At 43.0% G+C, this 13,853-nt stretch overlaps 4 protein-coding genes across 5 annotated transcripts; 2 read left to right on the plus strand and 2 right to left on the minus strand.

The window, feature by feature from the left end:
• Nucleotides 1-205: 205 nt before the first annotated feature.
• On the minus strand, nt 206-1,319 carry msmb (microseminoprotein beta). The gene is made up of 4 exons (XM_084470364.1): nt 1,263-1,319; nt 815-920; nt 625-727; nt 206-405 (listed from the first exon to the last, which is right to left on the minus strand). Exons 1-4 carry the CDS (start codon nt 1,263-1,265, stop codon nt 285-287), a joined length of 333 nt encoding a protein of 110 aa, XP_084326490.1. The 5' UTR covers nt 1,266-1,319; the 3' UTR covers nt 206-284.
• A 259-nt stretch (nt 1,320-1,578) lies between these two features.
• LOC311350435 (sphingomyelin synthase-related protein 1-like) lies at nt 1,579-8,149 on the minus strand. 2 transcript variants are annotated; one of them, XM_084470456.1, is made up of 6 exons: nt 7,953-8,149; nt 4,395-5,039; nt 4,109-4,204; nt 3,866-3,983; nt 3,162-3,312; nt 1,579-2,849 (listed from the first exon to the last, which is right to left on the minus strand). In XM_084470456.1, the coding sequence occupies exons 2-6, from the start codon at nt 5,033-5,035 to the stop codon at nt 2,545-2,547; spliced, it is 1,311 nt and encodes a 436-aa protein (XP_084326582.1). In that variant the 5' UTR covers nt 5,036-5,039; nt 7,953-8,149; the 3' UTR covers nt 1,579-2,544. The 2 variants fall into 2 exon arrangements, with proteins under 2 accessions (XP_084326582.1, XP_084326581.1); XM_084470455.1 differs by lacking the exon at nt 7,953-8,149 and adding an exon at nt 5,668-6,427.
• A 493-nt stretch (nt 8,150-8,642) lies between these two features.
• Nucleotides 8,643-9,923, plus strand: LOC311350599 (dual specificity protein phosphatase 13A-like; the record flags this gene model as incomplete). Its single annotated transcript, XM_084470669.1, has 3 exons — nt 8,643-8,833; nt 8,928-9,142; nt 9,401-9,923. 3 exons carry the CDS (start codon nt 8,643-8,645, stop codon nt 9,595-9,597), a joined length of 603 nt encoding a protein of 200 aa, XP_084326795.1. The 3' UTR covers nt 9,598-9,923.
• A 174-nt stretch (nt 9,924-10,097) lies between these two features.
• Nucleotides 10,098-12,467, plus strand: LOC311350600 (dual specificity protein phosphatase 13A-like). Its single transcript, XM_084470670.1, has 3 exons — nt 10,098-10,337; nt 10,725-10,942; nt 11,254-12,467. The coding sequence occupies exons 1-3, from the start codon at nt 10,213-10,215 to the stop codon at nt 11,463-11,465; spliced, it is 555 nt and encodes a 184-aa protein (XP_084326796.1). The 5' UTR covers nt 10,098-10,212; the 3' UTR covers nt 11,466-12,467.
• The last annotated feature ends 1,386 nt before the right edge of the window (nt 12,468-13,853 follow it).

A 13,853-nucleotide genomic window follows, 5' to 3' on the forward strand; every position in this document is an offset into this window, starting at 1 on the left:
ACCGCCACAGAGTGGTCAAGCTATTACATTAGATATTGGTACACATAATTCATAAAGCTGGCTTCTCCACGTTAATGTATATGCACAAGTACATTTTGTAGGAAACAAAGACGCAGATTTGTTCATTCAGTATTCTTTTATTGATATTGTAAGCAGTGAAGCCACAGCGAACTCAATTATTCACACACACACACACACACACACACACACACACACACACACACACACACACACACACACACACACATTCTATAGGAGTGAATTCTAGGAAAAACGTGTTTTCTTTAGATAGTAGGACACTCTTTTGTCTTGTCTGCTTTCAGCACAAACTTGGAAGAGCAGGCATTGGTATTCACAACCAGCTCACAGTCATTGGGCACGTTCATAGCACTCAAGTCAGGGATCCTAGAAGACAAAATAAAGATTCAAAGAAATGTTATGAAATATTCCAAGTTTAAAGGCACTATAACAGACATGAGCTCCACAAGAGTGAAGCAAATCATGTACATTATGCTGAGTGGGATGTGCAAGGAACATGAGCCCCAATAAATTAAACCGTCCGGAAGATCTTTAAATAAGGGCTTTGTGTGGATAATATTAGATCTTAGATATAATGTTACTTACATGCTGCAACAGCTCATGCCATTCTGCGTACAGGAGCACTCGTTGCAGTCTTTGACCCATTCCGAGCCAAAGGCATGCATCCCGCCGTCTTTATCCACACACGCTGCACAAAAAAATACAAATATTCAGTCAATAAGATTCCCTTTTCTGCGAGTCTCGCGTTTGCAACTGGCACGCTGGTTGGACTCACCAGTTGGAGGATTCTTCAGATCTTTAAGCACCAGCTCCTCAAAAAAGCAATCACAGTGAGAAAGCGCAACTAGCCCCAGCAGGCAAACCAGAACACGGAGGGAATTCTGAGGAAAAGAAGATACAAAAAATGCCTTAACTGAAAGGGGAAATGTAGCATTTATGCCCTTGTTTTTCCCTATGAATATTTTTTTTTTTTTTTTAATTCCAGGTCTCAAAATAGTTTTTGGATCACTATTTAGGAGCGTCACAAATAATGAAATTTTTCAAAATGTTCTAGTAAAAATATGGTTTTAAATAGATATAATTACCAAGAAATGTGGAACACAACAGATTAAATTAAATTAATCTGGTTTCCATTACAATGTAGCCTAACTATCAAAGCAAATTAAAACGATTTGAAAACAAACCAAATTCAACCATTATCTCTTATGCATGCAAGTTCTTACCATCCTGAGAAGTGTTGCGGTCGTAGGCTATGGAGGCTTTAGTATTCTACCGCTCCCTGCTGCCGCCTTTATATTCCTGTGGGCGCTGTTGCCTATCTCTGCTCATTACCAGAATACTAATCTAAAAGTGTGTAGCAGTAGGCCTATTTGGCGTGGGGAAATTGGGGACCAGGAATTTTAGGTCATGCAGACAGGAGCCTACTGTAAAAGGCACACTTTGTTAAACAAAACAGAACATTGATAACATTAATGTCGGACATTTCATTTCGAATACAATAGGTGGGTTAATCACAACACGCAAGGCATTGAATATATTGGTTGTTTTTTTAATCATCGAAATTGAACAAGTACCCAAAATACAATTTTGGTCAAGGCCGCTGGGCAAGTGATCACTCTGACTGAAATACAAAAAGTGTTGAGCCAAACGGCGAAAATCATTATTAGGCTAATTGCATTGCGAATAAATAAACTTGTAAACCACCACTCCAGTGATAACGTATACAAAAAGGAATAATTACATTGTAAACAGGTTTGTTAAACAAAGGTGCTAAATCAACTACATTTTCAATTGTGACCAACATTCTTTTTTGCTGTGGCCTAAAAACACAACAATTGAATCCTACCAAATCCCTTCAGACATTGCACACCCATTATACTTCATTTACACATTACTGCATAGTTTCTCCTTGATATGTGAAAGAACAATAAGTCTGATAAAAAATTAAATACAAAATTATAAATAACACAGAAGCGAATAACCCAGTATTGCAAATAGCGCAATTCCAAAAACACAATACATCTCCTGTAATTTCTTTGGCTAAAAAAATCTGCAATTTGGTTTAAAAAAAATAAAACGAGAAAGCCTACACTTTAAACAAGAGTTCCAAAGTAAACATGCAGTTACTTAAAAGGTTTGGGGAGAAAGTGTTTACATACCATTACGCAGAATAAGCACAAAAAGAGCTCTCCGTCATAATCCCGCCTTGGTCACATTAACTGTATCCTGAATAACAAACTGCTGCATAAGCATTAAAGCCATGTTGTCTGCTGTGCTGCCTCTCCATTTATTTGTAAATAATCAAATAAGGTAACCAAATAATAGAAGGGTATGGGTTAAATGCATATTTGAAGATTCTGCACAAAGCCCTACAAGTTCAGGTCAGTAGTAGCCCTCCTATGTGCCTCCGTGGACACACACACACACACACACACACACACACACACACACACACACACACACACACACACACACACACACACACACACACACACACACACACACTTAACCAATCAGACTCTTCATGAAAACAGGCCTGTTGAAGGGCCAGTTGTACTGGTTTGGCACGGGGCCATTCACGTTGCACTCGAAGAAAGAGAACATGGGGAACCAGATGCGGGCGCGGCGGCTCTGCTGGTAGGCGCGCGTGTTGGCCAACGTGTGGTAGTAGAGGAAGAGGCGTGTGGTGATGTAGAAGGCGATGAAGACATCGATGGAGTAGTGCTCGTGCGCTGCCAGGATGAAGAAGATGCCAAAGAGGTTCAGCACCCATGAGATGGTGTGGATCAGGTTCCAGCTCCTTGGGGTGTCTGGTGGAAATAAGATGGGATGACATGTATGTTATGAATGTACGTCATTATTCAATTCTGGACACGGACTGGGAAGAGGGACAAAGTCAAATTTGACTTGTCTGAGTCATTAATGAGCAAGTAGAGATTGGGTATATCTCCAGGTAGGCTGTGGACGTTGGATTTCAAACCCAGAGCTTTTCATCTGCGAGTCAAACACCTTAACCACTACACTATCCTTTTTCCTATCGTTGCTAAATCCTGCATTACACTGACAGGTTACAGAGGAAGAAGCTGTGCTTGATGGAAGTGGTCCACAGCGCTGGCACTTACACTCGGTCACGAAAAAGTTAAGCATGGTGAGGACCACGGTGTGGCCACTGAACATGTAGTCTCCACACGTGTGGACGCCAGTCAGAGTCATGCCGAAGCCACTCCAGATGGCCAGTGCCCTCTGTATCTTGCCCCAGGTATCTCCGTACATCTGGGGAAACAATGAGTCCAAAGTACAAAAAAGTAGTTGTGTGCACATCCCACCTTCTGGCGCACCTTCAGGTGCAGGACAAATATAGTAGTATAGAGAGAAAGAAATGTAATGTCCGCAGCACTGTTTAAGCTCCCATATTAAAAAAAATATGGATATATAATAAAAAATTCACAGCAACGTTTCGACCTTATTAGGGTCGAAACGTTGCTGTGAATTTTCATTAAATTAATATGGGAGCTTAAACAGTGTTGCAGACATTCTTTCTCTCTGAAACAATGAGTCCACTCAGCAAGCAGGCTGTGTATGCAGTAGGTTACATAATAACGACGCAAACTCAAAGCACAAACACATATAGATCCATATTTATGCAATGATGGTTTTATTTAGAAATGGGGATGGTTAATGATGGCAAAACTTAAACTCAAAACATAACACAATGACAGAACTATTATTGGCACTATTATTTTTGACAGAGGTGGCAACTGATGGTAAAATAATTAGCATTATATGGCGAATGAATATAATTTGTATTATTCAAAGCTGTCCATACCTTACTAGCACATTTTAGATGCTGCCCAGGCACAGAGAGGGAGGTGACAAACATGGTGAAGCAGCGCAGCAGGAACACTGTGCCGATCAGGGAACAGAGCCGCCTGAACAGAATGGACCTGAGGCAAACAGAGAATAGCAGTGAAACTGTAGCATGCTGAAGTAGGACCATTTTTGAGAGGTACAAATAAGCTATGACTACCTTTTTTACAAAATACATACTTTAACTGCTACGATGCGTTACCTGTGTTTGTGAAGAATAAGGATCAACAAGAAGATATAACACAGAATCAGGCCACAGGCTTCGGCCATTGCAAACGCCCAAGGAATTCTGGGAACACTATCAGAGGATAGAGAGAGAACACATATATTTAGAGGGAAGATTAGATATTGACGCCACAAACAAATACTTAATGAAACACATGTGATTGCACAATCTAGTACACTTTTATGAAATGTGTTACTGAATCTCACACACACACACACACACACACACACACACACACACACACACACACACACATATATACCTGTCTAAGAATATGTCAGGCAGCGGTGGGTACGTCCTCATGTCGGGGACACGCTCGTGCACGATGACCATGACGAAGGAGGTGAAGCCAAACACAAACAGGACGTAGAGCAGGCTGAGGGCCGTCTTCCACAGCTCGGGGTCCAGCCGGCCCGCCATATGATGCCTGCTCCTCCCGTTGGAGTGCGCATGGCACAGCAGCCCCTCGGGTCCGTGGGCCGGGCTCCCCCGGTCCCTGAGGCAGAACTCGCCCCCACCGTTACATCCCCGGTCCGCCCGCAGACACCTCCTGTCCGCCCCGTTGGTCCAGCTCCACTCCAGACCCCCGGCGCCGCTGACCGGCGGCCCCCCGCCCCCGTTGGAGAGCTCGTCGGCCGTGTCCAGGCCCAGCTCCTCCCGCCGGGACTGGTTCTGTCTCTGGAGGCGGTGGACGGCCAGCGCCAGCCGCTTGATGTCCCCCAGCACGGTGAGGCCCAGCGGGGGGCCGCGGAGGTCCGCCTCCGTCAGGGCCAGCAGGCTGCTGCCATCCAGGCGGTGCTGGGTGCAGAGCAGCTGCACGTACTCGCCGAAGCCCTCCGACCGCAGCCAGCCCGCCACCTGCTTGCAGTTCCAGCTGCTCACACTGGCTTCGGAGGGTTCCATGCCGCTGCACACAGACACAGTGGGAAGATAACATTGAGTGGAGTTGCACCGTCATAGAGGTATGAATGTCATAAGAATCTAATCTGGGTAGGAGACTCGGAGGCCAGCTGGCCAGAGGCGACTTCTCACATGATAGGGAAGTGACAAAGATGGCTCTGATGGTCCTCTCCACTCTCTGTGACCTAGAATTGAGCCGGCCACTAGCATTTAGCAGGTTGATAACATTTAATGCACTACTTACATTTAGTAGGCTGATAACATTTAGTGAGCTTCTAGCATTGTGCAGGCTTATAACATTTAGTGGCCTACTATCATTTAGTTGGCTACTGTCATGTTGCTGACTTTTCTGCTCTGGTTGTGGCAAGGACAGTGAATGCACTGTAGCGTGTAAGTAGTAAGTATACTGGCACTGACTGACACACAGGTCTATAGTAGGCAGGCTTACGATGTGTTTGTGGGTGCTTCCCAAACATAACAGACTTAACTCTCACAAAGCATAATTAACTATACTAACACAAAAGAAAAACAACACAAAACATGCATTAAACTAATCAGGCCAATCTCCAAGTATATTTGCAATGGGATTAAAATAAGGACTGACTCAAATCCTTGTTATTGAAATTTGTTCATACCAGACCATTTAAAAGGGGGTTCCAAATATTAGTGGTAGTGGTGGTATTTTGTTCCATAACCAGAAGTGAACTTTCTGCTCTCTGAACCTTTTGATAAGTAGCTAGCTAGCTGTATGCCAGCACACCATCTAACTCCAAAGGTCTGCCATTCTCAGCACACTGTACTGATGCTAATCTCATTGAGGACATATACTGTTAAAGGTGTAGTGTTCAGAATGGAGTTGCATCTAGTGAAACAGTGTTGGCAGAAATGGAAATTGATATTAAGAAATATGTATTCATTTGTTTATAATCCCATGAAAATATGATTAAAATGAGCCGTATATAGTGTATCTACATAGGGAGCGGGTCCTCTTCTAGAGAGGCCGCCATGTTTAACCGCTTGACATGCTTCACATCCACACACACATACACACACCATGGTGTTTTATATAAGTGGCCTAGAAGCTTAACCTTCTCTCGGACGCTCCTTCGACCTCAACCACTGGCAAAATGGAGCTCCTCCCACCCACACCCGGTGGCGTTACATACAAGTGTCCCAGAAGTTGTTTTGAACAGGCCTTATATAGCCTAGGGAAGAATGCTCATTAAAAATGTATCCTGCCTTCTCACAAAACAGAAATCACGGAGCATGTGTATAGTCCCCTTCAGCTAAATTTTATTGACGTGGTAAATAAAAACAGGAACCCCATCCCTTGACACTTTTTTCCTCGACACTGTTGTAGACAATGATATAATTTTGGAAGTACCTACAGGCAGCTTACACAATACCGGCCGGTACAGGCCAGTACAGGCCACCGCAGTCGTTGGAAAGGAATGGGTGAGGGGGGGTATTCAGTTGATTGCAATTTGCCACCTCACTTCAACTGGCCAACCTACAAGACACTGGAAGTGTTACTGTTATGTGAAAGAACAGTTTGACAGGACGGAGGGACGATCACTGTAACCAGCTTTTTCTCCGCCACCATCGAATTACTTGGTTTAAAATAGATTTTAACAAGCTAGTTTGAGTGTTATTCCCATCCGTATTAACTGTATAGACACAACTAAGATACAAGCAATTTCTACTTTATGGTAGGAGCAGGTATGGCACAAGGGGATCATATTGTAAAACCTAAGTTGTGGTGATGTGATGTGATGAAATTACCGTTTGTCATTCGATCAGATATAAGGAAATGCACATCCACAGTGAATTCTAGATGAGAAATTACTTCAGTCAACACATTTTGAACAAAACAAGTGATTAGAAGCTTAGGATCAGATGGAAAACATCCATATCATCGTATTACACGGTCAATTATGGTCAATCGCTGGAAACAGACAGACAATAGCCGTCTGTCTGTGAAACAGACAGACGGCTACATGTCCGAGTAAAGGACCAAACCAGAGATCAATAGTATGTAACTTTAAAAAGTTACTGTATGTGGCCTACTGGTGTGTGTGTGTGTGTGTGTGTGTGTGTGTGTGTGTGTGTGTGTGTGTGTGTTCTCACACTGGCTGACAATGATTCACACAAGACTGTGACCACATTGGGAAAGAAGGCACCAATTTTGTGTTTGCAACAGAGACAACTCATGAGGGAGAATCAATAGGGTGGGGTTGGGTGTGGGAGATAGTTCCACAAAAACTCAGAGTTATGAGCGTTCATTGCCAAAGGCAGAAATCAGGCTAGGCCTAACACGCCAGAGGGTCGATTCACAAACGGGGCCACCTATAGCTATAGCCTAGCAATCCGTTGCGTTGTTGACTCGTCCCATAGACGGCATTCACTACGGAAACCTCACGAACTACTGATTGGTTTGACATTCAAAGTGATACTATAAACAGTGAGGCTCATGATGACCAAAGGTCAGCTACATCAAGCTTGTCGCTAACAAGACAGGCCGGTTTTGTCTGCCGTATTTTCATCCTGGGCTGAAATTATGGGTCTCCACCAAATACATGTCTTGTCCCGTCTGACAACACATAGCTCGATGACGTCATTGACAGCGTTACTTTGCGCACGTGGGCTAAAAGGTTGAATCGAACATAAGTAATTCGATCCATAATCAATTGTCTCCGTCGCTATTGGACACAGATTCCTAGATCGGACAGACGATGAAAGGTTTGTAAATACAGAGTCGGCTTAAAAATACCACTTTAAAGAAAGTCTCGAAACCTAGAGGTGATCTATTTATGAAAACAAATGAAGAGGTAGTCCATCAGGCCTGGTTCTATACAATATGATCACCACAATATACAGCAAAAATCCAGCATTTAGGCGAAATGTGAAGCACTCTACTTACAGCTTTCTTCTGTAAACTCAGTCTCCCTTGCTATGTCCCTGCTGGCTTGTCTCCATTGCGATGAACCCGCTGCAGTGTCATGACCAATATGCCCTCGCTGCAACGATTCGGGGTTGACTCATACATCTACACGTTACATCCCAAAAATTACACATAAGCTATGAGTCGGACCATGGTTGAACCATGGGGGCTGAACCACAGTGGCAGGGTGACATCAACAGGAAGGGACCGTGACAGCAACGTACTGAGCAAAGAGAGTCTCACAGGGAACCGCTGTCCCCAGAAGCAGAGATACGCTGACATCTGCTGGTCGACTTTAAAACCTGAGCACTAGAACCAATGAACCATCATTTCATTAACCAATGCTACAATCTCGTATATCTCACAAAACAGGTTAACAGTATTAAAAGTAGATTATTCTGGTCGATAATATAAGCAGAATTGCATTTATTGTTGATAACGGCAGGATAGCCCTGGCCTATGTAGTCTTATAGTGCATATTGCAGAATATTCTTCCTGTGTGTCAAACTGCTCCACCTGTCTTTCACAGTCAGTGTAAATCAAATTAAACAGTTGTTGAACGACACCATTCAGAGTGGCAGTAAAGAAAACCTATTTTCAACCTCTTCACTTTATTCACTGATACATAATGCAGCTGGGAATACTCCTCTAAAACCTGCTAAACTAATCATGTCGGATGTGAAAGGCGAGAGGAAAGGGTCTCAGGGCCAGACGCACAGTGTGGATGAGACCGACCACGACGTTGAGGCAGATGAACTACAGCGGCCATCTCTTGAGGAGTTGGAGGACATTTTACATTCGGCCCAGCGCTCGTGTCGTCATGGCGACGAGGTGTGTCCCAACCTGTACCTGGGTGACATGTAAGTGTTGTGTTTTACTGTGTTCCCTTTTCTGTGTGGCATATGCAAAACTTATTTTTGCAATATTTATACCTGTTTGTAACACCACAACCAGGTACATGTCCCATGACAAGTTTGGACTGTGGCAGCTGGGCATCACACACGTCTTGAACGCAGCTCATGGCAAAATGTGCTGCAAAGGGAGTGATGATTTCTACGGCACCACGGTGAAGTACCATGGCGTGCCAGCCAGTGACCTGCCCACGTTTGACCTTTCACCTTTCTTCCACACCTCTGCGCTGTTTATTCACGAGGGTTTGACATCAGGAGGTACCGTAAACCCATCCTATTCCTGAGAAAAGCATTACTGTAGTAAGGACCGAGAATGTATTCACACCTTCCGTGTGTGTGCATGTCAGAGCGGGTGTGTACGTGTTTGTGTAATCATGTCTGAGTGCACATGCCTTGTACGTGCATATTATGTGTGGGTCTGTGTGGGTCTGTGTGGGTGTGGGTGTGTCTGCAATTTATTGCATGTGTGTGTGTGTGTGTGTGTGTGTGTGTGTCTGTGTTTTTGTCTTTACCCAGGCAAGGTCTTCGTGAACTGTGCCGTGGGAGTGAGTCGTTCAGCTGCTATTGTTTTGGCCTACCTCATGATCCACCGTCACCTCAGTCTTGTGTCTTCCATTCGCCTTGTTCAGCAGAAGCGCTGGGTTTTCCCCAACCGGGGCTTCTTGCAACAGCTTATTGCCCTTGATCGGAAACTACAGCAGGAGAGAGACTGATCACCCATCCTACACATTGTGATTCACTTTGAGACTCTCCTACTCTTATGCAGAATGTGTGTTTAATGTAGCATAATTTATTATAATCTGACATGACGCCCATCAGGAACAGTGCATGAGCTTGGGTATTAAATATTGCCATAGAGAATGGAAGAATGGATGAATTATTCACGTAATCAATAGCCTTGTTATAAACACTTGGGTTGTGTTTCTCAAACAGAACAGAGGTTGTTGCGAGGCACAAACAGAACCAAGCACTTTTCTCTATGTGTCTGAATCGCGGTTATGAACCGAAGAGAAATAGTGTGAGTATAAAGGATCCAGTGAAAGAACACACACACACACACACACACACACACACGCTGAACTAAGAACTAAATTTGGAGCCATCCGTTATTCAAACAGCCACCTGCTCGTGTCTGTCACTGTCGTACACACTGCACTGACACACACACACACACACACACACACACACACACACACACACACACACACACACACACACACACAAGGCACACACAACAGTCTCCGCAGTGTTTCAGGGAGAGTGTGCAGGGAGGGTGAAGCCTTAGCGGGGATAGTGTTTGTGGGAGCAGCGCTGGTTCTCGGGGCAGAATGTCTGGGAGCCGACCACAGCAGGACCTGGCGCTCATTAAAGAGCTGGAGAAAGCCTTGGATTCCTGCACGCTGGAGCTGTCGCCTGTAGACGAGGTCTGGCCCAACTTGTACATAGGCAATGTGTGAGTGGCCCGTCTGTCGTTTTGTACCAGGGGGGTTGGCTGGAAATGACTTGATGTTTTCGCACAATACAATACAACAATACAACTCTTCTTTTGTGTTGGGTGTAGCTTTGTGAGCCAAGAGCGGAGCAAGGAAAGTCTATTTGTAGTGCAGCTTTACACTGACATCATGTGACATGGGATATAAAAAAGGAACAAAAAAAAGTCATTTGAATAAACATAAAAAACAAAATAAAACATTAAAAACAAACAACGAAACTGTGTCTCCATCTGTAGCCTACATTAACTCAATCATCCAGTCATCCAGCCCTGAATGCTCAGCTCACATCATTCATCAGACAGCATGTAAAAAAGTTAATGGTTGATTGTGTGTCACATATCTCTCAGAGCCATCGCTCAGAACCGAGGCGGGCTGCGTAAGCTGGGCATCACGCATGTCCTGAACGCAGCCCACTCCAAGCAGGGCAGCATCGGGGACCAGGGTTACTACGGCAGCAGCTGTGTGTACTTGGGCGTCCCGGCGGAGGACTCCAACCATTTTGACCTCAGTCAGCACTTCAAACCCGCAGCAGACTTCATACACAAGGCCCTCAAGAGCAAAGATGGTATGTGTGTGTGTGTGTGGTGTGTTTAAGTGATGTTTCTTTTATTTATAAAATACCTTGGAAATAACAAACCAGGTTTGTACCTCAGTGCTGTACAGATATATATATATATATATATATATATATATATATATGTTGTCATTGTCAAGTGCATCAGTACAGTACAGTACAGAATACAACTAAAACAATACAATAGGTAAAAGGATTGTAACGCACCTGATAAAAGTCTCAAAATTAAATTATTTCTACAATCTAATTCAACTTTACGTTTCTTTACCTGTCTTCCCCTCTCATGTCTCCACGCTCCCTAGGGAAGGTCTTGGTGCATTGCATCATGGGTATAAGCCGCTCGGCCACGTTGGTGCTGGCGTTTCTGATGCTGAGGCGCCGTCTCTCTCTTGCCGACGCCGTGAATCATGTGATTCAGAGCCGAGCCATTTACCCCAACAGGAACTTCCTGTCTCTGCTGCTCCACCTGGACCAACAGCTGGCCTCCAAGAGGAACATGTGTGCCCTCTTTTGACCTTTGACCTCTCTCGCTCGCTCTCTCTCTCTAGCTCTCTCTTTCATATCTGTTCATCAAAGGTTGCTCAATGATCACCCCCCCTTGATCTCCCTCTCTTCTTCGCCTCGCTCTCTCTCTCTCTAACAATATTCTCCAGGGTACAAGTCCAGACAATCGTGTTTGTTTACAGCTTTGCAGACATAGAAACACAAGAAACAACCGCACAGACCCATGAATATACAACAATAGTGCCTGAGGTGAATTTAAACTGGTATTTATCTCTTTCTGATACACAATCATTTGTAAATACTGCCGAGGCGTAGTGAATGTAGTTCAATGTGCAGTGTAAATTAGCTTGAGAACGTCTTCCTTCTACAAGTTTGATATATACATGAAAACCGACTACTCACAGAAATATTTAACCCTAACTTTTAAGATTTATGTAAAATAATTACATGACAAAGTTCCATTTTATTTTTTTTATATTTTGAACATAAACCTACCTAATAAACTTTACATGATGTATATGCATCAGTGTAATAAAGCCTATTCATTTGAAATGCATATTCACCAGGTTTATGTATTCAGTATTAATATAATTTATTGAATTTAAATGCACATTAATCAGATTGTGTATTCAGAATACATTAAGTATATTTGTTTGAATTACATAGTAATTAGGTTACCTATTCAAGATGAATAATGTGTATGTGTTTGAAATACATACTAATTAAGCTTAAATTCAATCAAAATGCATTAGATTTATGTATTTTTATGATTAATATCCAATTACTTTTTTCTATTAGGTTACCTATTCAAGACGATTCATGTGTATGTGTTTGAAATACATAACAATTAAGCTTAAATTTAAACAAAATGCATTCGATTTATGTATTTCTGTGATTAATATCCAATGATTTTTTCTATTTTCCATTCAACAATATCTCAATGATGCATACAATCAGACCACCTTCTTGATTCAACTAATTTATTAACAATAAAGCAAACCTCTTCTCTTCACCCAGACGCAGTACTCAGCAGGTAGTGTAGCTCTTCAACCAAGTAATCTACTGTAGATGGAACATGAAAAATGTTTTCTAACTTCAATAGAACAAAGGCAAGTTAGGAAGGTTAAACAAAGTTTTAACTCATCACTTCATCTCTTCCAGGTTGTGAACGTACAACAACACTATGGTTATCGGCATGTATGGCCGTTCTCTTCCTGTACTTCCTCCTCCCATCCCGCCCCACCCCACCCCCAAAAAAGAGTCACCTGAGCAATTTGAGTTTCAGTGCTCGTACTTTAGGGGAAAGCTTGGACGATTCCAGGTCCATCAGGATCTTCTGGTAAACTTCGAATGTATTCTTCAAGCTTTTTGGATAGCTTAGTGGGTAGATCAACCCATAAAGCATCACGCACGCATGGTTGATGCTCTCGAGGTTGTGGAGAACTTCGACCCCTTCCAGGACCACACCGACATCTGGGAATTTTTGCGTTTGTAAAAACGAGAGCAGAAGTCTAAACTAGTCAACATATTACGGGAATATGTTTACACAAAGTGTGCGCACGGCCGCGACCACCCGCGCATGTGGTCCTCCCCCCTCCAAACCGAAACAGGCGGGCAGGGCAGCGAGCGCAATGCATTGTGGTAGTTGGAGGATGAGCCAGAGAGACCATAAAAACACTTTCTGCCTTTTCTCAGGCTAGGATGAACCGATTTCAATTTTTTTTGCACATTTATAATACATATAATTATTTACTTCATAAAACCTTCATATGTACACCGGTGAACTAGTTCTTTAATTACATGCTACCACCTTCCTCAAATGCATTGAAAAGGCTGTCGTTTGCACAATTTCACAAATAATCACCGCTCACTGAAAGAATATGTGAAGAATACGTATATTTACGGGGGGCGTCCAAACAGTCCAAAAGAAAACGAAATCCTACAGTTTCGTCCTGAATGAAGCACGATAAAATAGAAGGCACCAAAAGGTATTGGATGTGGGCGGGGCTGAACCTGCCAATCCGGATGTGGGCGTGGTTGGACGTCCAGCTCCGCCTTCCCGCAGGCCGCAGCCGTTAGTGCTTGAAAAATAAGGATGTAATTTCCTGTTTCCCAATTTCACTTCCCCTAAATTGTATGTAAACCAATCACATACATTTTAAATAAGATAATCTTCTTTGTTTCACAGCTTTGATTATTTAAACCATGTTAATATGTATTAAGTAATTACATTTAATACATTTTAGAAATGACAGAATTATACAGATTATAATTTATTTAAATACATATATTTACATCAAATAGATTTATATGCTTAAAAATAAACTCTACCATGATTCATTTCTGTGAGTGTATACTCAAATCATTGCCCCAGAAAATTGTTACATACAAATCTGTA

The sequence above is a fragment of the Micromesistius poutassou genome, assembly GCF_964030765.1.
Source record: "Micromesistius poutassou genome assembly, chromosome: 7".
Classification (NCBI taxonomy): domain Eukaryota; kingdom Metazoa; phylum Chordata; class Actinopteri; order Gadiformes; family Gadidae; genus Micromesistius; species Micromesistius poutassou.